This window comes from Pseudorca crassidens, chromosome 18 (genome assembly GCF_039906515.1).
Source record: "Pseudorca crassidens isolate mPseCra1 chromosome 18, mPseCra1.hap1, whole genome shotgun sequence".
NCBI lineage: Eukaryota > Metazoa > Chordata > Mammalia > Artiodactyla > Delphinidae > Pseudorca > Pseudorca crassidens.
Window position 1 is genome coordinate 65926275 of NC_090313.1, and position 26236 is coordinate 65952510.

The window sequence follows — 26236 nt, forward strand, 5'->3', positions numbered from 1 at the left end:
TGGTTTTGGTTAAAAAGAAATGGTTTTGAAATTCCCTGCAGTGACATACCAGATATATACGTCAAGATGAAAACGCAGTATCGAGCTAAGTGTTGCTAAAGTACACAATTGCCTTGCATTCACTTTCTATTTTTTAAAATAAATTAGAACCAAAATGCTTATTTCTATTTTTTGCCTCATATTCTCAAATCATAAACGTTCAGGGTAAAGAATGCATTCCTTTAAATCAGCGGTCCCCAACCTTTTTGGCACCAGGGACCCGTTTCGTGGAAGACAATTCTTCCACAGAAGGGTGGGGGGGATGGCTCAGGCTGTAACGCAAGCGATGGGGGCGACGGGGAGCCGCAGATGAAGCTTCCCTGGCTCAGCGCTCACCTCCTGCTGTGCGGCCCGGTTCCTAACAGGCCGAGGACCCCTACTGGTCTGCGGCCCGGGGGTTGGGGACCCCTGCTTTAAATGATCATCAAGTCCATGAAATGACTTGTGATCAGACGACTCCTTATGACAGCACAAAATTCACAAACTTTTACCTTTTTAAATATGTAAAACTAATCTTCACCCTCTGGACCCAAATGGCTATGTAATAAACAGAAACAACGTAACTTCTGTTTCTAGGACTATTCACTGTGACCACAAGTTATATTAGAAACCAGTGAATCCACTGGCATTTTAAATGGGGGAGGGGCGATTTAAAAAGCCTAACAAACACTAGAATCTGTTTACTATAACATATAAACAATATTAATGCTTATTTTCCTGCAATAGATATAATTTGAAGAACAGCATGAGCTAAAAGGAACCTTCAATGATACCTGAAGACACGAAACATCTTTTCCCAGAGACAGAAGAAAATTTCTTTGACCAAAACGGATTCTCTTCCAACAAAGGTCAAAAACTGAAAATGTAGCTTTACAAAGGTGACTGTTAAAATTATGTAAATATTCTAAAATGCCTCTAGTTAAAATAAAAATTTAAATCTCCGTTTTTTTGTATCTAGCCATAGTAGAGAAAGAAAAATTCTGGTCAAACAGCAAATTAAAAGATGAAAAAATTTGTCCAAAAAAGAATTAAAAGATAAAATAGTGTAGAAACCTAAGAAATGCAATAAATAAAAAAATGAAGAAAGATCAGCATTGTACACATTACTATGTTCTTTAATAATTTATATGCTGAAGGTTTACGAATGGAAAGAAGACAACATCAATTTGTTCATTTCTACTTGTAATAAATTTTTTTTGAAGAAACTTCTGTACTTGATTTATTAAAAGTCAATAATGCATTAGCATTCGGTTATATAATACCTAAGAAAAACTGAGTATGGCAACTTTCCCCAAAGACTTCAATAACTGACATTTTCTCGTACGTGATACTTACACACGTGAGACACAATAATGAACAGTGAAGCCTTTACACATCACTTAAATCAAGTTCATATAGTGCCATCTGGTGGTTAACATGATACACTATTAAGTTCTCCCTAAATTTAAAGAAACCACCACTTTTGGAAACAGGTGATTACTTAAGATGAAAGGACCATTTTCTCTTTCTTAACATTCATGTTATGGTACTTAACTGTCACTAAAATGCTCCCTCTTCCCCATTCAACCCGCAAATGCTTCTTACAACCTTCCATGCTGCACTACTGCCCCCATCCCGTGTGTCCTTTAGAGATAAATCTTTGCCTATTTTAGTTCTATTCTTTGTCTTTCAAGCATTTTGCCTTACTGTCGCGCAGGCCTTAAATACACTTCTCTTTAGCTGAAAACTTTCCAGTTTACCTCCTTTCAAAATAGAAATAATAGCTAATATTTTGTGATGAGCAAAGCATTATGGTAAACACCTTATGGGAACATTCTAATTTAATCTTCCCAACAACCCGGCAAGACAGGCACTATTTTTATCCTCATTTTACAGCTCAAGGAAACTGAAGCTTATAAAGGTGCATGGGTTCATCAAAAAATCTAACTCAGAGCTCACCTTTTAAACCATTATGCAATATTGCTCCTTTCCAAGTGCTGATCAAGAATCAAAATTTAGAAAAAATATGTTTATACAGTAGAAGTCAGCTGACCTTCTCAGATGCCCAAAACAGACAAAGGCATTTTTTAAAAAAGATTAACCTTGTGAACAATTATGAATCTGTGGTCAATGTTGCACATTATTAAACAAACATCAAATGTTTTGAGTACCAAAAGACTCTCAGAATCAAACACCAATAGCTTACAGTGAAAAAGCTGGGAAAGAAATTTCGAAGTCGATAAGATCTGCTGCGCTGGTGGTCAAGAGTGAAAACATCAGCTTATCACAGGCACCGGCACAACACGCAGGGCTATTATGATCCAGCTCTTGCTACTAACCCAACCGCCAGGGCAAGCTGTCGCAGTTTCCTAAAGGTACATATGCCTCCTCAATCCACACCTCTGCACCTGCTGTTCCCTCAACCTGGGATCTTCTCTCCTCCCTTTTCGTCCTGGGAAATGCTTATCACCTTAAGAAGTCATTTCATACCTACTTCCTGAGGGGAATTTCCTCTAATATTCACCCCCTTCCTCACCACAGACTACTTGAGACTTGAGACTTGACTTTTAGAAAAGTAATTAATGTATTCATTGAAGTGGATTTGTCTATTTGTTCAATAAAACAAAGCAATTTGAAGGCAATGTTTTATTGATGTTAAGTCTGCTGCACTTAGAACTGTGCTTAACACATAGTGAGTACTCAGTAAGTAGCACTGGGATGTTATTATTTTATGTAGCTGTCCAGCATTTGTGTTCTGGAACCTTATTACAGGACAAGCAATGTTCCAGTCAGAAAACAGAGTAAGAAGGAAATCCTCTAAAAATACGTAAGCATATGAAAGGCATGGCTCAGGGCAGGACTGATGCCTATGCAGGAGTCCCCTGGCTTTCTGTTTCCTGAATTTTAACTCCCCACTTGGTCTTCCTATTTCCATACTATTCCAGGCATTAAAAGTAAAAAAGGTATTTACTTCTATTTTATATGAAAAGTAAAAGAAAAAATACAGAATAATAAATTTATAAGTTAATAATGCATAAAGTTCTTATCCAAAGCATTATCACATAGCGCTTGGCTGACATAACTTACAGGATCAAATACCTGAACTCCTTCTTTCTTAAGTCCTACTGATGGAATTCTAATTTTAAATTTTCTTTTTTCATCTCTGGGCAATTATTATTTGTCAGTCTATTCGACCTTCTCTCCAGGGCAGGGTTGATACAGGAGTTTTAGTTACATACAATTCCTAGGTCGTTAACGAGATGACAGATTGGGGAAAAGCCCTTAGCCTGTACACAAATAAGAGGTAGTCTAGATACAGGGACACCTTGGTTTTCATCTCCATGTTGCATTCTACAGCAAGTAATAATATGCAAATAAGCTGATGCCCCAATGGTACCGAGATGAGATAAAAACATCACTGTAAATTATTATATTGCTCACACTATTGTATGTGAATTTGATAATACTGAAAGTCAATGTAAATTATCGAAGAAAAAGTAAGTTGTTTTTTTTAATTAGAAAAAAGTCACTCACTTATATAAGACAGGTCTATCCTGCAGGGCTTCCATTGCCTGAGTCAGTACTGGAGATATGTCACATGATTCTTGTGTCAACGCTCTGCATTCACCTGAAAAATCATTATAACACTTATTGTGTTATTTAATCATTATAACATTATAACACTTGTTAAAGTACAATTAATAAGTACCTTATTATGTCTGTTGTAAAGCCAGAGTCTAAATACTGTATTAAAAAAATGCTTGGGGGGCTTCCCTGGTGGCGCAGTGGTTGAGAGTCCACCTGCTGATGCAGGGGACACGGGTTCGTGCCCTGGTCCGGGAAGATCCCACATGCCACAGAGCGGCTGGACCCGTGAGCCATGGCCGCTGAGCCTGTGCGTCCGGAGCCTGTACTCCGCAACGGGAGAGGCCACCGCAATGAGAGGCCCGCATACCGCAAAAAAAAAAAAAAAAGCTTGGAAAAGCCTAGAGAACATGCCAATCAAAAACTAGTTCATGCTGTCAAATGTAAGGTTAAATGTAAGGTGTAAAAATGTAAGGTTAAATACCTACATAACTTCAAATGACCACATCTGCTATCTGGTATACCATATATATATATATATATATATATTTTTTTTTTTTTTTTGGAGGGGTGTGTTGGGCTTTTGTTGCTGCGCGTGGGCTTTCTCTAGTTGCAGCGAGCGGGGACTACTCTTTGTTGCGGTGCGCGGGCTTCTCATTGCGGTGGCTTCTCTTGTTGCGGAGCACGGGCTCTAGGCGCGCGGGCCTCAGCAGTTGCAGCACGCGGGCTCAATGGTTGTGGCGCACGGGCTCAGTAATTGTGCCTTCCGGGCTCTTGAGCACTGGCTCAGTAGTTGTGGCTCACGGGCTTAGTTGCTCCACGGCATGTGGGATCTTCCCGGACCAGGGCTCAGACCCGTGTCCCCTGCATTGGCAGGCAGATTCTTAACCACTGCGCCACCAGGGAAGTCCCCACATATTTTATTATTATAAAAAACTACAGTTCTGAAGAAACCAGTCAATGAACAACGTGCACTAAATAACTGCTATACACATGGCAATGTCAAGGAGGGGAGGGAGTACTAAACATATATTACCAGTTCCTTACCTTGGGAGCAATCTTCAAGGAGTTTGCTAAAATGTTTATATGGGTAACTAATATATAGTATTAAGATTATAATTTCAAAATTGTTTAGATTTTAAACTGTTTAAAAAATCTGTACACCAATATGTCCTTTATTTTACTATCCTATCTATAAAATACTTATTAAATGTCTACTCTGCTCAAAAAACTCAGAGCATGTTCAGAAGCTCCCAACCTTTGGGAGTATGAGGACCTCACGCTAGCAGTATATTTTTCTGGCACACACTGACTGAGAAAAACATACACGTGTATGGGACTGGAGCTATCTTACGATGACTCCAGTGTCCCTAGGAGTCAGAATGTCAGTTTGGAACTTCCATGTTAGACGTCATGGGAGCACAAAGAAATATGAGGCAATGTCCTTGCCTTTATGAAAACAGAACTCTAACTGGAGAGCTAAGACATACATATATGAAAAGTTAAGTTATGTTAGAGTAGTAAATTATTGAATACCAAATAAATATATTCAGTAGTTAGTGTTCAGAGATGGGAAAAGCCACTATGATTTCATGTAGCTGTGGAGAGTTCCAGGAAGATGTAGAACCTAAGCCTGACTTTGAAGACTGAGGCAGGATTTGGATATAAAGAGGGAAAGCCAGACCATACTCCAAATAGGAGTAAACAGTGCAAACAAGAGAAGTAGAAAAAGAAACAAGTTTTGGGGCTTCCCTGGTAGCGCAGTGGATAAGAATCTGCCTGCCAATGCAGGGGACGCAGGTTCGATCCCTGGTCCGGGAAAAGCCCACATGCCGCGGAGCAACTGAGCCCGTGCACCACAACTACTAAGCCTACGCTCTAGAGCCCGCAAGCCACAACTACTGAAGCCCGCACACCTAGAGCCCGTGCTCTGCAACAAGAGAAGCCACCGCAATGAGAAGCCCGTGCACCGCAATGAAGAGTAGCTCCCGCTCGCCGCAACTAGGGAAAGCCCGCGTGCAGCAACGAAGACTCAACACAGCCATACATACGTACGTAAATAAACATTAAAAAAAAAAAAAGAAAGAAGTTTTGGAGATAAAGAGTAAATCATCTGAAACACATAAGGTTTTTTACAGTCAAGTACAAGTATACTGGTTAACTGGATTTAATCCCAACTCGTTCCAACAGTCAGCTGGTAACAACTATTAAAATATCCTGTGCACATGTTCCATTCTTGAAGTCTTAACTACTTTGTTTTTAACAGGCAATTCTATGAACAGACTACTGAAACATTTTAAAGCAAATCTAAAGCAAATAAACCATTTGTGATAGGCAAAATAATGGTCCTCCAAAGATCCCTAATCCCTGAAACCTGTGAATATGCCATCTTATGTGGCAAAAGGGACTTTGCAGATGGAATTAAGGTGACAGACCTTAAAATATGGATATTTTCCCAGATAACCCAAGTGGGTCCAAGATAATCATATAGGTCTTAAAAGTAAAAAAGGCTAGCAGAAGAGTTAGAGATATGAGATGGAAGAAGAGGCAGAAGAGATTCAAAGTGAGAAAGTGACTCCATCTACCCATTACTGGCTTCGAAGATGGAGGAAGGGGCCACAAGCCAAAGAATGCAGACAGCCTCTAGAAGCTGGGAAAGACCCTCAGTGACAGCCAGCAAGGCAACTCAGAGCTCAGTCCTCAGACTCAAAGAACTAAGTTATGCCAACAAACTGAATGAGCAAGGAAACAGACTACTCCTTAGAGCCTCCAGAAATGAATGCAGCCCTGCCCACATTTTAATTTTAGCATGGTGATTTCTGACTACAGAACTATAAAATAATAAATTTGTGTTATTTTAAGCCATTAAGATTGTGTTAAATTTGTTACAGCAGTAATAGAAAAACTCACCACTTATTATAATAGTAACTACTATAAGTAAATAACATGTCATGTAAATAACAAGAGATGTCTAATCAACTTTAAGATAATCTGGGGCAGAAATACTGACTTTATATTTTTATTCCCATCCTTAATCATAGACAGTGCTTGAATGATAGTAGATGTTTATGAGACACATACAAAGACGATATGTTCAAATATAAAGTTTTTCTTTTTAAAAATAGTTTTTGATTACTAAGATCAAAATGATATCAAATAAAGACTAAGTGAAATAACAAAATCAAACACTAATATTCATGAATCTAGACTGCATAAAAGAAATCACTTACTTTGAGCCCACCGGTAAAGTCTTTCATAAGATGTTTCTTGAAGCAAGGCCATCTGTTCCATAATTTCTAAACTAAAAACATTAAACGTTTATTATAATTTATTAAAAAGTTTTAGCCAATAGCTATTGAATACATCTAAGGACCTAATCACTTTATTTAATTACAGAGTGATTTGGTTATAGCCTATTAACTTTTTATCATCTTGTGGAATAATTTTTCAGTAAATGTTTATAATTAAATGTCGCCAAGTTTAACACCATCACTTAGATACCCAACTGCTGTTTTACTCTAAACGTATCAGGGTATAACTTTCTCCTTATCCAAAGATACATAAAGATTAAACTTCTATTTCACAAAATGTCATAATGTCATATACTTTAAGAAGAACCTACAAAATCGTTAAATTTTGGAAATATAAAAGGTAACACAATCATGAACTGAAAAGACTACTCACCCTGCTGTTTGTTGGTTTGTACGCAAGAGAACTTTGACATCATTATGAATCTGTTTTACTCTTCCCAATGCCTTGAAAAAATCCTTTAAAAGTAAAGCATATTCTTTTTAACTATAGATCTAGAATACAGAATTTACAAAAGAAGCAATGAACAAGATTGAAAATGGTTGCCAAAGGACTCAGAGATGGGAAGGAGTGGGATAGGTGATGTAGGTTTTCTTTATAAGCCATGTTGTACTCTTTGACTTCTAAAAACAACCAAAAAAAAGTATATGTATTGCTTTGAAAAATAAGGTAATTTAAAATATGCACCTTAATTGCTAAATTTAAAAACATTTTTAAATCAAAAAAAATTTTAGGTGGTAAAATAAACCCTTAAAAAAAGAGTGATTTCTCTATAACATCTGTAACTGCTATGCTTTAAGTGATTTTTACAGAAAGCAAAATACCTCAGTGATAGGTCCTTCTCTTGTACCTCGGAGAAGACTCATTTCGTCAGAAGTCAACTGGAACTTGGATAAGAAGGCATCTGCAACTTGCGCTCTTATTTCTAATGTTTGACTGTAATATTTTAAAAAAGGCAACAAAAAATCAAGCACACTATGCATCTGCATAGCTTTAAAACAAGTTACATCTGACATAACTTTTAAAACAGAGGTGTGGAAGAGTCTCAATATCTTCAAAAGCCTTATTTCTGCCTCAAATATTAGAAGCCCATCAGGCACGCAGGTGATAAAACTGGCTGATATTGTTCAGTAGAAGCCACAGTAAAATGATTAATCATTAAGCAGAAGAAGAAATACGTTCATGAATGGTCCGGGTATTACAATCCTTAGCCACTTAGGTGTACTTGCACAGTTTGCCTCTTGAAAACAAAGTTATCTTACAGAAGAGAAATATGCCAGTTAATTTCCTCTCAGTCACTAAAAAAATCCTAAGCCTTTGAAGCTTGCACATGAAGTACACAACAACCAAAAATCAGGTCCATTGTTTTTTTATTTTAGGTTAGAAATAGTAGTCAAGAATTCATTTAGTAATCCCTCATTAAATCAAAAAAATCACTCTTCCACTCTCCCTTCCCCACTTTTTCTGCATACGATCATAATAAAAAAAAAGTCTTTTCAATTATACTATCCGAACGCAACCTATCTAGACTAGCTGACAATTAGCAAAAGGCACACTCTAGTCTGCAGGGACCTGGAGGACTGAGCAGGGTCCCATCTAAGGGCAAGTCAGGAATACAAACTACAAGAGCAGAAATTCAACATCCCTGCCTTCTAGATCTTAGATGTGAAGATATATAAATAAAATTATAAGTGTTTCACTAGTAGTATTCACAGGGCAGTGATATTCTACAATCTAACAATATTCAAATGAAACTGAACAAAGATAAACATTAACCCTATCTGAACAGACAGTACAACGCATGCCATCTTTGTTTGCACTCGAGTTGTGAGGTTTTAAATTCAGTCAAATGCCCTGCTGAATGACATAGAAGGTTAGAAAGGAAAGGTCCTCCAGGTGGCAGTAATGTTCTGTTTTTCTCAAATAATGTAAATCACCTAATTAAATTTATAGATTTAAATAGCTTATGTCCTTAATCATCATATTAATACTGATACTGATATCTAAAAGTTACCTAAACAGGTTTTGTTTTATATTTTTAGATAAAGCTCAAATTGTTATCATACAGGATTTAAAGCAATTTTAACACTTCATAAAATTCCTTGAGACTATACAAATTAACCATTTCAATGAAAATGTTTTGAGAGTTTCTTTTGGATCTTTATAGTCAATTTACCACGCACAACGGAAAATTCATCGCTTTATTGGTTCATTTTGTTTTAACTAAATCTAGTACAGTTGACCCTTGAACAACATGGGGGTCAGGGACGCCGACCCCAGCCCCCAACCCCCTGCCCTGTGCAATGGAAAATCTGCACCAGCCAGATTCAACTTTACAGCCAGCCCTCTGCACCAGAGGAGTGAACCCACCATGGACTGTGTAGGACTGCAGTACGTATTAACTGAAAAAACAACCCACATATAAGTGGACCTGTGCAGTTCAAACCCGTATTGCTCAAGGATCAACTGTAAATTCAAGATATTATTTAAATCACATTACTCTTTAGTTTTACCATATATAGTCTTCCCAGGTAAAATTTCACAACCATTCTTGACGAAGTTGAGGAGTATTTGTACAATCAAGTAGCATGAACAGGGATCTCCAAGGTGTAAAGGCCCTGAGCTAGGGTCTGAGGTGACAAATGGTACACATGAGGCAGACCCTGCCCTACTGTACAATACAAATGAAATATGGTAACTTTTGGAGGGCTTTTAGTATCTAAATTAAAAGTATATGAAATTAATGCTAAAATAAAACATAAATGTTTATTGTAAATTAAAACTTCTAAGAGTATTTGATGTGTATTCATGTAATCGCTGTATATGATGTAAGTTATATAAAACGTAAGTGAATATGGCAAATGCATACTGTGGAATAATATGCAGCAAATAAAAAATGAGGTCGAGCTATATGTATTCACACAAAATTATAAGGCACTTATAGGTACAAAAAACAAGTCACAGAAAAATACGTACAGCAACCCCCATGTACTTTTAGAAAGAAACTTTACACATACACAGGAATTTTCAGGACATGTATTCACATACTGCCTGAGTATATAAAATAAACAGATTATTTCATTTTTATAATGATTCTTTTAAACCATCCCAGAACATGATTTATGAATCTTGTGGTATTTTTTTTCCTGAAAATATACCCCTGTCATATTTTAACTCTAACTTCTAAACTCATCTCCACCAAATAATTTCAAAATAATTGAAAAAAGCTAGCAAAAAAAAAGGGGTGGGTGGGGAGGCATAAGATATAGATCAAAACAAAAAAAAGCAAAGAAATATACACGGCAAAACAAAATGAAAACAAGGTTGATCTACCAATATTCGATTAAATGTAAATTAAAATAGTGTGATACCATTTTTCATCTATAAAATTGCTGTATTTAATGACAACATCTAGTGTCTACAGGGTTTAATAAAATAGACATTCTCATATATTGCTGATGAAGCTGGAAATTGGCATAGCCTTTCCGGAGAGAAATTTAGGCAATATATATGAAGATACTTTTTAAAATTTTTACCATTTGATTCTTTAATTACAATTAAATTCTAGGAATTTATCCTAAGAAAATAATCTGAAATGCACAAAATGATTTAAAAACACTTACCAAACCATTATGTTTAATGATGGAAACAATATCTGATAATTTAAAAATGCTTGTTCATTCACAAGAAAAAGTACAATGCCACATTAAAAAACATGTTTTTTAAAAATAAAAGATACAGGAAAATGAACATGAAATTTTACGTGAATGAAGTAAAATGTAACTATGCACACATACTAACTCTGGGAGAAGATACACCGAACTGTTAACAGTGGCTATGTCTGGGTGGTGAAACTATACCTGATTGTAATTTTCTTCTTTAAGTCTTACATACATAAAGGAGAAGAAAGAAGAAAGATGTGATGCTCCCCTGCCTTCTCCTAACTTTTTACCAGGCAATGAAAGAATATGTATCACATATGCTCTATATTTTTACATGTATATTTGTGCAAAATAAATCCTTTTTATATTTTTATGTGTTACCAACTTCAAAACCTAAATTAAAATAGTTTATAACAAATAATTAAAATTACAAAACCATTAAAAAATAAAATAGCAAGAGAGAGAGAGGGACTTCCCTGGTGGCGCAGTGGTTAAGAATCCACCTGCCAATGCAGGGGACACAGGTTCGAGCCCTGGTCCGGGAAGATCCCACATGCCGCGGAGCAACTAAGCCCATGCGCCACAACTACTGAGCCTGTGCTCTAGAGCCCGCAAGCCACATTACTGAAGCCCACATGCCCTGGGCCCACACGCTGCAACTACTGAAGCCCACATGCTCTAGGGCCCGTGTGCCGCAACTACTGAGCTCGTGTGCTGCAACTACTGAAGCCTGTGTGCCTACAGCCTGTGCTCCACAACAAGAGAAGCCACTGCAACGAGAAGCCCGTGCACTGCAACTAAGAGGAGCTCCTGCTTGCCCCAACTAGAGAAAGCCTGAGCCCAGGAACGAAGACCCAACGCAGCCAAAAATAAATAAAATTAAAAAATAAAAAAAAGAAAAAGAAAGAGAAAGAATGAGAACTTAAATAACATAGCTAAGTGCAGAACAGTCTAAACTTCCAGCCACCAAAGCCAATGTAGAAACAAGATGTGCTACACAACTTTGTCTAATAAGGGGGGAGAAATACGGAGGGTAACGCTCCTTGAGGTATGTCAGACAGTGTGTTCAGCAGACTATACCCTGTGACATAGTTTATTATTCCTTTTTTCAGATGTGATAACTGAGACTGAGGGAGGTTAAGAAATAACTCATTAAAGATTAAAAATCTAATGACCTCTCACCCAAGATTTGTATTAGAATTCAGGTTTTCAAGGTCTACATTCTTTCCACTAACATACTACACCTCAAAAATAAACAAACATAAGCCAGAGGCTATGTTTATCTGAGTCCAGACAGAAATTTGGCTGGTAGGCCTTTCCATGAGACAAAAAAATACATAATAAATAGTGATTTCGGTGGTATTCAAAAATATGGAGGTATGTTCATCTGGACATAGCCTTTCCTAATCATCAATGAAACCCATCTTCTGACTGTCAATTAAACATTAAGGGCAAATGTTAAACTGCAGTTCTGTGGAGACAATTCTACACCAAACTTTACCTATAGAGCAACAGCTGTCAAAATGACCTCATTCTAACTCAGTTGGAAAAAATATTCATATCATTTATAAATTTGTCTGAATAAGAATATCATGTTATCCAAATAAGCCCATAGAATTTCTATTTCTAAAGCCAAATGCTTGTCTAAGTTTCTCGTTAAAAAGGAAAAGGTAATTTTTTAAAATGGAAAAACAACTCTGCCAGCACCCAGGAATCTGTTATGATTTCTGCTATGTAATTTTCTTAAAATACATTCACACAAATGTTCATTTGGCACATCAAATCCATAGCTCTTGGGATACTAGAATGTCATAAATGTTTGCTTCCCAGAAACATGCCAGGCCAAAACACTTTTTTCATAGGCTTACTAAAATAATAAACATAAACAACCTTGCTTAAATAGTTTTGACAACATATGAACAGAAGGACAATATTCTAATATTGCCTCCTGCAGACATTAACCAGTCCCACACATGTTACAAGCTCCAATAAAATGCTTATTTTTCATTTTTTATTTTATGTTCCTTTCCTGACACTGGAATAGCTATATTTCATATTCATTCACTCAAAATTATTTATTGAATCTACAATGTGTTACGCATTGGAGACACAAAAAGAGACTAAGAAACTGTCATCGTTCTCAAGGAGCTCACAGTTCAGTAGGAAAGAGAGTCAATCAAACCAATCATTAGTTACGAGACTGTACTACACACTACAGTAAAGATGGCAAGAGAAAGATTTAACTCAGACCAGAAACTCAGACCACAAACTTTGTATACAGGATTGGTGATCTGTTACTCTTAGTTTTATTTTTTAGTCACAATTTTCAGTTGAATCCATATATGTTTTTATAGTCAGCCAACAATAACGTAACAGAAAAATTTATGTGTGGGTCTCTAACTGCAAATTTCTTTTCTAGGAAACTTTTCTTTCAAAAGATTAGTTTTGATACTAAAAACATTCTCATTCGATGCTCAAGGTGCATGCTTCGTTCTGAGTACAGAAATCCAGCACCTGCCTTTCCTTAGAGTTGGCTGCTCTGTAGAGCCAACCACCTCTTCACATCAGCTGAGGCTGCAACTTTTCTCATTGTGGTCCATGCACCAATGGGAGAGACCTGTGTGGTGATGGAACGGTTCTGTAACTTGACTATAGCAAGATGCATAATCAGAAGTAAAAAATAAAAGACAATTGTGAGAAAAAGATAATAAAATTACTAAAAATTTGAAAAATCCACATTTTAAAAAGCAGTCATTTTTTAATTCTATGGCAAACAAACAATGCATCATCACTTCCAAAGAGGGATAATCTCTCAATCATCCCAATTATCAATGTTCCTAAACTATTGTTTTATGTTTATTTTACTCTTGGATAACAGCTTAGAACCTCATACTTTGTATCATTTTTGAGTCACGTTTTTGATTATTGTTTTAACTTTGAAGTTATCTATAATTTTCTTTCCCAGTTATCTCCAAATTAATGAAGAGTTGATTATGTAAAGAAAAACTTACCTTTCAGCTTGAAGCTTAGTGGTTTTTATTATTAAATCTTGAGTCTGTTCCTTTGCTGCCTAAAATTATAAACATACCTATTATCAGTACATTTCAACTTTTTTCAACTTCAGAAAACTAATACTGCCACTTACTGGAGTTCAGACTATAGGAAACGAGATCACACTCCAGAACTCAAAAGTTTAAAAAAGGCCCAAGTACCTGAAATAGATGTTTCAAGGCTCATACACTATGTTTAATAAGAAGAACTCACTCAGAATTCTCAATACACACAGAATGCTAAGGCTTACAAGAAAGAAAAAGGTATCACAACGATGTTTATTAAGGAATTTAATAGTTCCTGATGCTTCTTAGTGGAACAGAAGCACTGCCAGAGCCAGGTAAGGATGAAGAAGAGGACTTCGGCTATAGACTTGCTGAGTTGAGGTACCAGGAAACCTCCGAATGAAGCTGTAAGTTAAGTCACTGATACGCTGCTGTGGAACTCAACAGAAATACCCAAGATGGAGATAAAAATTTGAGAGTTGGGATATACAAAAAAGAAAACCCTCATATAGGATTTTGGAGAACATTAAAGATAGCCCCATCTAAAGGACAGAGGGCTGTTCCTGGCCAAGTCATACTAAACAATCCTCTCTCTCCCAAACCAGAGCTGAAAGGATCAGGAGTGAAAACTTGATGAAAAGGTATTTCAAGGATTAGGAAAATATTTATAAAGTGAATTGAAACAAATCACAAGTGTAACCAGTGAGATTCTCTCTCAAAGACCTGAACTGGGGAACACTACAAAACTAAGGCAGTTACTAACGAGAAGAGAAACAAGTCAGTGGTTGTGAGGCAGGTAGAAACACAGGGCATTAAATGAGTCAGAAGTATGTAGGTCAATGTTAACTCTACAGCCAAACTAGAGGTTGGGAACTGCTTTAATAAACAGACCTAAACTTACATACATTTTCCTGAGATATTTTTAGGCTGAACATAAATCATAATTAAGCTGGGTCTTTACTGGGCATAGCATTAGTTTGAAATCATTCCTAAGGCTTTCCACTAAGGAATTTATTTCTGCTGCATTTGTTGAACATTATGGGATTGAAAAGTTTATCAAAATTCCACAGTTATCTCTATACTGGCAAGATCAAAATATAAAGGCTTCTGGAGTTAACTGTGCAATATTAGTAAACCATCACCAAAGAGGCACAAAGACATTTATAGTTAAAAAAATAAGCATAATATTTATATTCAAACATCCTACAGGGCATGATGTATCAGATATCCACACATTTTGTAGACCTATCTAGCAATTTCTGAAAGCTTATCAGGAACTAGGCTAAAATCCAGACATTATACAGTACCTGTAGGCGACATGTCATATCTTGACAACAGCTGTTCATTGCCTGAACATCTTCATGTATGCTTTCAAGTTCCTGAAAAGAAAAAAAGTAACATCAAGCAGTATATATAGTTAAAGAAATTTCTCCTCTTAGCCAAATCCTTATTTTTGTCCCTTTCTTGCCAAAGCATGACAAAAGATCCCATATTTAAGACTGAAAACGATTAAAAAGAATAATATCTAGTATAAGAAAAGATGTTAAAAAAAACCAAGTATATTCTTTTTAGAGGGTCTGACAATAGGAAAATGGCAAATGCTTTAAGAATATGAATACCTGTTTATTCAGAAATTCTCACACTAAGAATTTATCCTAAGAAATTAATCAGATAAGTGTGCAATATATGTAAGAGATGATCAACAGAGTTGCCTAAACAGAGTTGCCTAAAACAAATGGATAATGTGAAATGTTTCCAACCATACAATGGAAACCCGTGCATACATTAACAACGATAATATCTGTGTGTGTGTGTATGTAAATTAGCATGGAAAGATGTCTATATAAAGCTAAAAAAAGGCTTATAAAGCAATACATATATATGTGTGCAGAAGAACACAGGGAAGACTCTATGAAGGGCTATACAATAAAATACTGACGGGTTATTTCTGTGCAGTAGAATCATAAGTAATATTGCTAGTTCCTTCTATTTCTGAATTTATTATTTATCTTTTCTATAATGAATTATTTATAACTTTTAATTAATAAAAAACAAGAAAATTTGAAAACCCAATAAACTAACAACAGTGCCTCCTCCTATATGGTTGAAAGTAATCACATATTAGATCATGCCAAAAATCTGGTAAGTCTCCCAGTAACATTCTTTCCCTATATACTCCCACCTCCAGCCCCCTCCACATATGCAAGAATTTAGCTGGTCACTAAGGTCTATCATTTATAGCCCTTATTATGTACATCTTATCCATTTCTTTTTTTTACAACCCAAACAACTACTACTTGAGTTCAGTTCAATTGCTTTCTCCTGTACGGACTGATAAAAAACGGTCTTCCAACAGGCCTCCCAGGCTCCAAACTCTTTACTAAATCATTCTCTACAATCTTTACTGAACCAATCTCTTAATATGAAAAAATGATATCACAGAATTATATTTAACTTCATACTGCACTATTATCTTCTTTTTCCCAATTCAATTCAGTGTAACACAACAGAAAGATATGCAAGGAAAGAAAGTTTCAGTGGTAGACAGGGTCTTATTATGGTCTCTTTCAACACAATGCCCAAACCTTCAAATAAAAACATGACAGTTTTATGAAGGGATGGGCCAATCATAGGGCAAGAGCTAAGAAAGCAACCAAGCAGGACTACGAACAAAATGTAAGGATGAACCAGAGTTAGGAAATCACTTACAAGAATATGAGCATACATCCTAGTTCCAGAATTAAATTTTTTCCTTTCTCTATATAAAGTACTTTGAATTATAAAAATCATAGCACCAGACATTTTCAAATGTTACTCTCTGTATCTTACCATTAATAGGATGTAAATCAAATTATTTAAGTGCTAAACTGCTTTAAACAAAAGAATGATTTCAAAATAGCAATTAATGTCAGCAATAGCAAATAGGTACTAATAGGCAAATTAATCTATTTCCTTAAATCTCACTGTATAAGACTAGCACTATGACATTATCAGCCAACAAGGTCAAGAATAACTACTCCTAATATTTACTTTAGCCACTATAGTACACTGAATGAATCTGATTTGTAAAATAATAGAAATTACATCTCTTAATATATGACTTAAATGCAGAGATTTGCTAAATTGTAATTCAAGAACCTTTACATTGCTTGTATGTAAAGTCTTCATTTGAACTCAAACTGCCTTTTATTCCCGATTAAATAAAATTACAGGTTGTTAAATACAATTGCAGTATGATAACCTTTAAAGAAACCTTTTATTATGGAAAAATTTCAAAATTATCTAAAAGTTGAGATAATGTGAATGCCTATGTACACAACACACGGCTTTAACAATTAGCAACTCATGACCACTCTTGTGTGATCTATCTCTGTACCCACTTTCTAACTCTCTTCCCATCCACTTTCTCCCTCCCCAAGCTGAATTATTTTGAATTCTAGATAGCATATCATTTCATCCATAAACATATCGGTATGCACTTCTAAGAGAACTAAAAAAAAAATGCCATTTACCCATCTAAACATTCAACAATAATCCCTTAATATGAAATTTCTATTCAGTGTTCAAATTTTCCCAGTTGTTTCAGATTTTTTAATAATTTGTTCAAGTCAGGAACCAAATGAGATTCACAAACATCAACTGGTTGATATTTCCTTTATTTCTTTAAATAAATTGTCTTTCTCTTACAATTTATTTGTTGAAGAAACCAGTTCATTTGCCTGCACAGTTCCCAGCACACCAGACTTGCTGACTGCTTCTTCATACTGTTAACATACTCCTCTGTCCCCAATATTTCCTATAAACTTGCAATTAGATCTAGAAGCTTGATTATATTCTGGTCCAATTTTCTTGCAAGAATTCTTCACAGGTGATGTTGTATACCTTTGTTAGGAGTCACATATATGACTGTTTCTTTTTGTGAGATAAGCAGTTACTGATGATCAGTGGTTTCAACTTGGGCAAATTTGTCCCCCAAGGAGGCATCTGGCAATGTTTGGAAACATTTTTGGCTGGAACAACTTGAGGAAAGGTGGTGCTCCTGGTATATAGTGGACAGAGGCCAGGGATGCTGCCAAACATCCTACAAAGCGGAAGACAACCCTCAACAACTATCTGGCCCCAAATGTCAATAGTGCCAAGACTCAGAAACCCTGAGCTAGATCGTTTAAACAGTGGTTACAAACTCTTCTATCATTTCTTCATTTAGTAAGTGGAATATTACTATAAAGGGAAGCCTTGCCTCAACAGTTGTATATAGTTGGTACCAAAGACAGGATAAATGCTTGACTCTTTCCTTTTATTTAGTTGTTTTCAAAACGATAAGTTGGTTCCCTCATATCCACCTAAGATAAGCAGTGAGGGTTCTGTTGGTTTTTAGTATCATTATGAACTCATGGATTTAAATATGCTTGCTGTGTTTCAGTCCACTGCAGTCATTCCTACTGATGCTCAAATCATCCTATATTTGGCCAGTGGAAACCTCTTAAGTTATAGCTCCAGAGTCCTTTTGACACTTCCCAGTAGTCTTATACAGCCTCCTCACTTGGTACCTCCTTCCAGAGGGAAATGGTGTTTAGAGAGTACAGTTTAGATGTGCTCATCACTACTATCGCTCCCTATTTTTATGAACACTACCAAACTTCCCTTTTAATCTTCCAGATTATTAGCCTTCAGCCAATGAAATCCTACTACACTGTTAAAAATAATCTGTCTCACTAGAACCATGTATGACACTTTCATACAACTCACACAGAACTATTAACTATGTAATATCACTCAGTAATATTAACATAATTAACGAATTAATATGTATTATATAATACATAAATAAAATATAACATAATAAATAAAATTCATTTTCACCCTATGGTGAGTAGACTGCTCACTCAAGTGTAATGAAACATTATTTATTAACTGAAGTCATTGATCTTAATTAATCTGAAAATTTCATAATTTAGGATGCAGTAAAGTAACTCAATCCTAATTCATCTCCAGCGGAGAAGTGGTTATCTAAGGGAGGTTTATTCAGTGAGGGACTATTTCTACTGGAAAACCACTCAGAGAAGTGCTATTTTTTGTTTGTTTGTTTGTCTGTTTGTTTCAAAAGCGAAGATTCCTAAAAGAACATCCTGGAACATATGTTACAACTTTCCAAAAAGCAGCACTAGTGGAGGTTAGAGATTTAGAAATCACACTAATCCAGAGAAAGACCTAGAAGCTGCTGGAGTAAGTAGCTAAATTTCTATTTGAGCACGGTACACGAGTTGCAAACATATCAACTCTATCCATAGAGAAGCTCAGCACAGAGCCAGGCATATAGTAAGCTCTCAATAAATGGTAAGTGAAAAGTTTACATACTTCCTTCACTTCCTTGAAAATGCTTACAAACTCTTCATTGATGGCTAAACTTCTGCGTTCAATATCTCCACGTAAATTTCTTCGAGTGCGCAAACTATTTTCAACAAAAAAGGTTGAGAGTGCCTTGAGAGCTTCCAACATCTCCTACATAATTGATAATAAAAGAACATTATTGGGACCGATTTTCAAATGTTTTTCTAATCTCAAGCAAAAATTTAATGAAATCATTTCCAAATAATTTGTTTCCATTACACAATCCAAAATATATTGGATGACCTTCACATTACTGAACAGTAAACTTATTTCTGAGACACAATAAGGACATACTTACTTGTGTATTGTGACATATATACGTTATTCAATGCAGAATTGTTTGGAACTGCAAAGATTAGAAAAAACCGTAATGTCCATCTAAAAAGGATTGGTTTAAAGACATTATGATATAGCCATTGAAAAAAAGTGGAAATTCTTGGGACTTCCCTGGCAGCGCAGTGGTTAAGACTCTGCCTGCCAATGCAGGGGACATGGGTTTGAACCCTGGTCCGGGAAGATCCCACATGCCGCGGAGCAATTGAGTCTGTGCGCCACAACTACTAATAAGTCTGTACTCTAGAGCCCGCGAGCCACAACTACTGAGCCCGTGCGCCACAACTACTGAAGCCCGCACGCCTAGAGCACGTGCTCCGCAACAAGAGAAGCCACCGCAATGAGAAGCCCGCGCACAAGAGTAGCCCCCCGTCGCCGAAACTAGAGAAAGCCAGCACGCAGCAACGAAGACCCAATGCAGCCAAAAATAAATAAATTTTTAAAAAATGAATTAACATTTAACAAGAAATAACTGCTGCGGCACTGTGCTAAGCATTTCACCTGGATTCTCTCATTGAACCTGCACAACAACCCTGAGGAGGTTACTGGCAGTATTCCCAATTTAGAAACTTAACATAAGCTCACAGAAGTTAAGGGACTTATTGAAACCATAATGCACCAATTTGGTGGTTATATCTAATAAGTGGTGGTCCCAGAGCCAATCTTTCTTACTCATTATAGTATAACGCTATTTTTTACACACCAATTCTTATTGACAGCTTACTGTCAGTTACCTAAAAATTTATCTATAAAAATAAAATTTATAGATAAAAATTCTGTATCTATAGATTAAAAATTCTATTTTTATCTATAAAAATGTATCTGTAAAACTCTCACTTAAACAGTCTAAAATATGTATAAAAATAAAAATTTATCTATGAAACTTATCTAAAAATTTTAGATAGAAACTTATCTATAAAACTCTCACTTATACACATTCTTTTTTCTTTATGCCACCATGGCATGACCAATATACCTAGCGACTCAGTGATACAGAAGAGATAATCTGCTACCACGGAAGGTGGAAAGTCCAATCTAAGTTTCAGGAGGTACTTGGGAGAGGATAAACTATCCTGTAAAGAAATACAAGATAGTTTACAAGATAAACTATCTTGTAAAGAAATACAGCATGAGCCCATACATCATAGACAGTGCTTAGCTCACAACAAAAACTAGTAGCCATGAGCAGGTGGTAGCCCTTTCACGCTGCAAATTATTTTAATTGTTTTCACCTGTCAATGGAAAGGCTCAAGGATGCTTAGCCCTGATCTCCTGTTCCCCCTAAGCTCACCATTCGCGCTGTCTTATTTTGTAGTTTGCTCTTTTGCATTTTTCTTCTCCTGCCTGGGGCTCTCCTCTCCCCTCCCTGCTCAGACCCCCGACACCTGCGGGGGCAGGGGACTTCACCGTTTGCCTTCCCTATCCAGAGTCTTCGAAGAACAGTTTTAATTAAATATGGGGCAACACCCAGGAAACCTCTTTGCTCTTCCAGGGGCTCCTCGGCCTCCCCTTTCTCACCTGCCCCACACGGCAGCGCAGCGGGTCCCGCGGGCCTGGGGTCCCCTCCGCGGCGGGGACAGGGACGAGCCCGAGGGCGCCGGACAGATACCGCCCCCAGCCCGGGTCCGACCCGCGGACGACGCAGCACCCTCGACCCCGCCAGTCCCGCTCACCTTGTCGTTGTCCAGCCGTGTGTCCAGGATCTTACGCAGTTTCCGCGATAGCGGGTTGTTAGTCTGCGCCGAGGGCCCGCCGGCCCCATTGTTGAGGCCGTTGGCAGCCCCGGTGGCGGGCACTGCTACTACTTCCCCGCTGCCCTCGGCCATAGCGCCGCACGTCCCGCCCCCCAACTCGGCCCCAGCTACCTTAGCCCAGAGCACTGACGCGCCGGCAGCCCCGTAGCGCGCCGGCAGCCCCGTAGCGCGCAGACGCGCGTCTGCCGCGCAGGCGCGCGTCTGCCGCGCATGCGCCCTCGGAAGGCTCTGCTTCGCCCACTCCTGTGCCGCCAGGCTGCTAGGAGTGGTAACAGCTGCTGGGAGGGTAGAGAAGTTGGGGGAGGCGGAGCAAGACCCGCCGGGTGAGAGGAGAGTAACGCGAGATTTTGCAAAGTGGACTGAAATTCAAATCAGGTTTGGAGTTTGGGAATTACGGTTTATGGGATTAAAGGCACTTCGGGGTCCTGAATCTGTGAAAGTCTGAGCTAGACTTAAGTAAAATACACTGAGGCCTGTGCCTGGGCAACTGTGTTCAGTAGAAGCTAACTCTAGTTAAATTCGCTTTAGAATACTTTGTAACTGTTTCCTGCTATGAAGGAGATTTAAATGCAGATGTGGAAAGAATTCCAAAATATAGTATGTGAAAAAGCAAGGCGAGTTACAGTGTGTATAGTGTGATCACTTGTGTGGTGTGTGTGTGGTGTGTGTGTGAAATAGAGGTACGTGTAAATTTAGGCTTTTTTTTTTTCAGGATGACATTCCTTTGGAAGAGAGGCTTCCAATTTTCATTTTGCACCTTTCCAAACGGACTGAATTTTCTAATCTTCCCCGTGGGTTACTTAGTATGTCAACAGCGGTTATTAAGGTAAGGTAATTATGGCCTACTTTTCTGTGTTTATTTGTACTTCTCTGAATTTGCAATTGTAAAAAAAAAAGGAAACAAAATAATTTGAAAATTAGGATGATATAGTAGGATGAAGACAGGGAAATTATTGCAAAATTTAAATATATTTAAAGCAATTTATATATTTTTTAATGTTCATCTATCATTCTTTTATAAGGCTAATTATAAATACTAAGTTAAGGGCTTGAAATCAATACTTTTCAATAGTTCAAATCAGTATTTTCCAACAGTTAAAATAAATATTCAGGTAAACCTCATTAGAGACCTAGGTTTTATATATATATGTGTATATGTAATATTTATATATAACAATTTTTATTGAAGATAAAGGTTTTCTTTTATTGAAAATGTAAAAGATATTTATGTATATTGAACTTCCTTAATATAGTAGACACTGAAAGTATTAGAGACAGGCTCCGACCTAAATATTTTAATTTAATGGGAGAGCAAATACATGCATGTAAAAGAGTAAAGCATTTTTATATAACAAAGCATTTTTTTAATAAATTTATTTATTTGTTTTTGGCTGCGTTGGGTCTTCGTTTCTTCACGTGGCTTTCTCTAGTTGTGGCAAGTGGGGGCTACTCTTCATTGCGGTGCGTGGGCTTCTCATTGTGGTGGCTTCTCTTTGCTGTGGAGCATGGGCTCTAGGTGCGTGGGCTTCAGTAGTTGTAGCACGTGGGCTCAGTAGTTGTGGCTCGAAGGCTCTAGAGCGCAGGCTCAGTAGTTGCGGCGCACAGGCTTAGTTGCTCCGCAGCATGTGGGAAAGCATTTTTATATAACCACAGAAGAACCATGCTGAAGTGTAAAACGTGGACATACTTACCTTCCAAGTATCAGTTGAAAGGAGGGCCACTTCAATTTCCCCCTCTTCCCCTTTGGTTAGTTATTAAAGCTTTCCTGCTCTTTGGCTTCTGAAATAAGTGGAAGTCACATCATTTTGGTCACTGTGACTTCATCAAAGTATAATATGGCATTTATGAAAGCCACGTCTGGTGAATCACAGAATAAAATAGAATGCTCAGTCCTCTACATTCTTCTCTGTATTAAAAACAATAGTTTCTATTATTTAGTGTCCAAATTTATTGAGAATCAGGCTCAATGCTGGATCCTTTTAATACACTATTGTTATCTGCATAACTACCCTGCAACATAGGGATCATTACCATTTTATCATGTCATTAGTATTCTGTTTATGATGAGTAATCCAAGGCTACAGAAGTCTTTCCGAGGACATAAGGCTACCTCACATCTCATCGTTAGTTACCAGCTAAGTTGACAGTAATTTTCAAATTCTACTACTGCTTCCTCAGTTTTCATTTTGAGTTGTGTACACCTCTCACTTGGAATGTAGGCAAAAACTTTTGCAGCCAAACTTTCAAATGTATTCTGTGTCAGTGTTGCCTTGACACTGTTCTTACTACCTTTGCACTGACACCAGCACTATTTCTCGAAAACAGATTTGGTCCTATCACTTTTTCGCTTTAAAAACCATAATGGCAGTTACTGAAGTAAATAACGTTTTAGTATAGTGTACACACACCCTTCATAATCGGATCTCAGAGTACCACTGTAGTTTTATTTCTAGGTACTTGTTTGTGATTACAACACTCAAGCCACCTGTATTTTTGGGGCCACAAACACATCCCAAACTTTTAAGTCCCCATACATTGGCTCATACAACTCACTCTTCCAGGAATGTGTGCTCCTGTGAAACTGGTGAAATCCTATTTGTCCTTCTGGCTCCACTCAAATATCACTTCTTCTCTGTACCTTCACATAGCTCCCCATCTGGCCTTGGGCAGAATGAATTGATATGTCATGCAAATTCCATAGCACTTAATATAATACAACACCTCTAATAACTTGTGTCATACAATTATTTTTAAATTTACTTAAGTTTTGTGTTCCTCCACTAGACTCTAAGTACCTGGATGATGGGGACTTTGCCCTCCTGGTTTCCAGCACAATATCGTACACAATATATGTGCTGATTAAAGGCTTACTGAATGAAAAGTATTGAAATGAAGTGTTTGTGTTTTTTTAATTTTATTAATTTTGGCTGTGTTGGGTCTTCATTGCTGCGCACGGGCTTTTCTCTAGTTGCGGCGACTGTGGGCTACTCTTCGTTGTGGTGTGTGGGCTTCTCGTTGTGGTGGCTTCTCTTGTTGCAGAGCACGGGCTCTAGAACACAGGCTCAGTAGTTATGGCTCACGGGCTCTAGAGGACAGGCTCAGTAGTTGTGGCACACGGGTTTAGCTGCTCCGCAGCATGTGGGATCTTCCCGGACCAGGGATTGAACCTGTGTCCCCTGCATTGGCAGGCAGACTCCCAACCACTGCACCACCAGGGAAGTCCCGAAATAAAGTTTTACAGCTTTATAAGTTAGAGTTTTTTTCTTTTGAAGTGTAGTTGATTTACAATGTTGTGTTAGTTTCTGCTGTACAGCAAAGTGATTCAGTTATATATATGTATATATATAAATTATTTTTCAGATTCTTTTCTATTATAGGTTATTTCAAGGTATTGAATATAGTTCCCTGTGCTATACAGTAGGACCTTGTCGTTTATCTATTTTGCATATAGTAGTATCTGTTATCCCAAGCTCCTCATTTATTCCTCCCCTTCTTCCCCTTTGATAACCGTAAGTTTGTTTTCTATGTCTGTGAGTCCATTTCTGGTTTATAAATAAATCCATTTGTATCTTTTTTCAGATTCCACATATAAGTGACATTATATGATATTTGTCTTTCTCTGTCTGACTTACTTCACTTAGTATGATAATCTCTAGGTCCATCCATGTTGCTGCAAATGACATTATTTCATTCCTTTTTATGGCTGAGTTATATTCCATTGTATAAATCCTCTCTATCCATTCATCTGTTGATGGACACTTAGGTTGCTTCCATGTCTTGGCTATTGTAAATAGTGCTGCTATGAACATTGAGGTGCGTGCATCTTTTCAAATTAGAGTTTTCGTCTTTTCCAGATCTATGACCAGGAGTGAGATTGCTGTATCATACAAAAATGAACTCAAAATGACTGAAAGACTTAAATATAAGACATGAAACTATAAAACTTCTAGAAGAGAACATAGGCAAAAAATGCTCTGACATAATCATAACGTTTTCTTAGATCAGTCTCTCAAGACAAAAGAAATAAAAGCAAAAATAAACAAATGGGGCTTACTCGAACTTATAAGCTCTTGCACAGCAAAGGAAACCATGAACAAAACGAAAAGGCAACCTACGGAATGGGAGAAAATATTTGCAAATGATGCAACCTACAAGGGCTTAATATCCAAAATATACAAACAGCTCATACAGCTAAATATCAAAACAAACAAACAAACAATCAAAATATGGGCAGAAGACCTAAACAGACATTTCTCCAAAGACATACAGGTGGCCAAAAGGCACATGAAAAGATGCGCAACTTCCCTAATTATTAGAGAAATGCAAATCAAAACCACAATGAGGTTTCAGCTCACACTGGTCAGGATGGCCATCATCAAAAAGCCTACAAACAGTAAATGCTGGAGAGGGTGTGGAGAAAAGGGAACCTTCCTGCACTGTTGGTGGGATGTAAACTGGTGCAGCCACTATGGAGAAGAGTATGGAGTTTCCTTGAAAAACTAAAAATGGAATTAGAGTTCTTCATTGCAATGAATAGGAACTGACTGGGGCTGACTTCAATAGAAATTTATTTGACAAGAGGATTTGGGGTAAGTCTCAAAATTAATAGCAAGGATGAAGGACCACACTTGGAAGAGAACATGGGGAAACAAAAGGAAGCTGGGGACACATTGCCATCATCAAAATCACTCCAGAGAACAGCTCATCGTGGACCCCAATGTCATTACTGCTGAAGCCTGGACCGAAAGGTCACTTCACCCACTGACCCTGAACTTTGGGATGCCTCCACCGCACAACTGCCGGCGCTGTCTCTGGAGACTGTTGTTTAAAATTATACCACCTCCTGAGGAGTTGTCCCCATCTATGCTTTTTGTGTCAGTTTCTCTTGATTCCCTGCAGTGCCAATTTCTTTGTGTCCTCAGGTTTTGTTTCTACATTTGTGTGTCTGCTTAGTTGAACCTAAAGCACATGTCCATGCTCTGTTTTCTACAAAGGCTGAGAAATCGAGTATGAAATTTTTACCTTTCATTGTTAGTTATGTCAATTTCTCCATGAAAGTCCTAGTAACATGTACTGTCTCTCCTGTGTATTTCTCTCAGGGACTTTGAAGCATCGGTCCCACATTTCC

At 37.4% G+C, this 26236-nt stretch overlaps 2 protein-coding genes across 18 annotated transcripts in view; one reads left to right on the forward strand and one right to left on the reverse strand.

Annotated features, from left to right (window-relative positions):
• The window catches only part of COG6 (component of oligomeric golgi complex 6), a 299945-nt gene extending 278657 nt beyond the window's left edge, over positions 1-21288 (reverse strand). For 13 of the 17 annotated variants that reach the window (XR_010936897.1, XR_010936889.1, XR_010936888.1 and 10 more), the window contains exons 1-8: positions 21028-21287; positions 18989-19132; positions 14938-15009; positions 13586-13644; positions 7737-7848; positions 7288-7370; positions 6834-6904; positions 3553-3646 (exon numbers count right to left, since the gene is read on the reverse strand). Coding sequence is in view for 3 of the 17 variants with exons in the window: in XM_067713212.1 (XP_067569313.1) it covers positions 3553-3646; positions 6834-6904; positions 7288-7370; positions 7737-7848; positions 13586-13644; positions 14938-15009; positions 18989-19132; positions 21028-21180 (788 nt within the window). In the remaining 14 variants the exon portion in view is untranslated. Of the gene's footprint in view, positions 1-3552; positions 3647-6833; positions 6905-7287; positions 7371-7736; positions 7849-13585; positions 13645-14937; positions 15010-18988; positions 19133-21027 lie in introns of all 17 variants that reach the window. The other 4 variants (XR_010936901.1, XR_010936900.1, XM_067713214.1 and 1 more) reach the window with 3 other exon arrangements.
• Positions 21289-21352: 64 nt separating this feature from the next.
• LHFPL6 (LHFPL tetraspan subfamily member 6) overlaps positions 21353-26236 on the forward strand; it is a 255490-nt gene continuing 250606 nt past the window's right edge. Inside the window, exons 1-2 of the mRNA XM_067713204.1 lie at positions 21353-21483; positions 21821-21934. The gene's annotated coding sequence lies outside the window, so the exon portion shown is untranslated. The remainder of the gene's footprint in view (positions 21484-21820; positions 21935-26236) is intronic.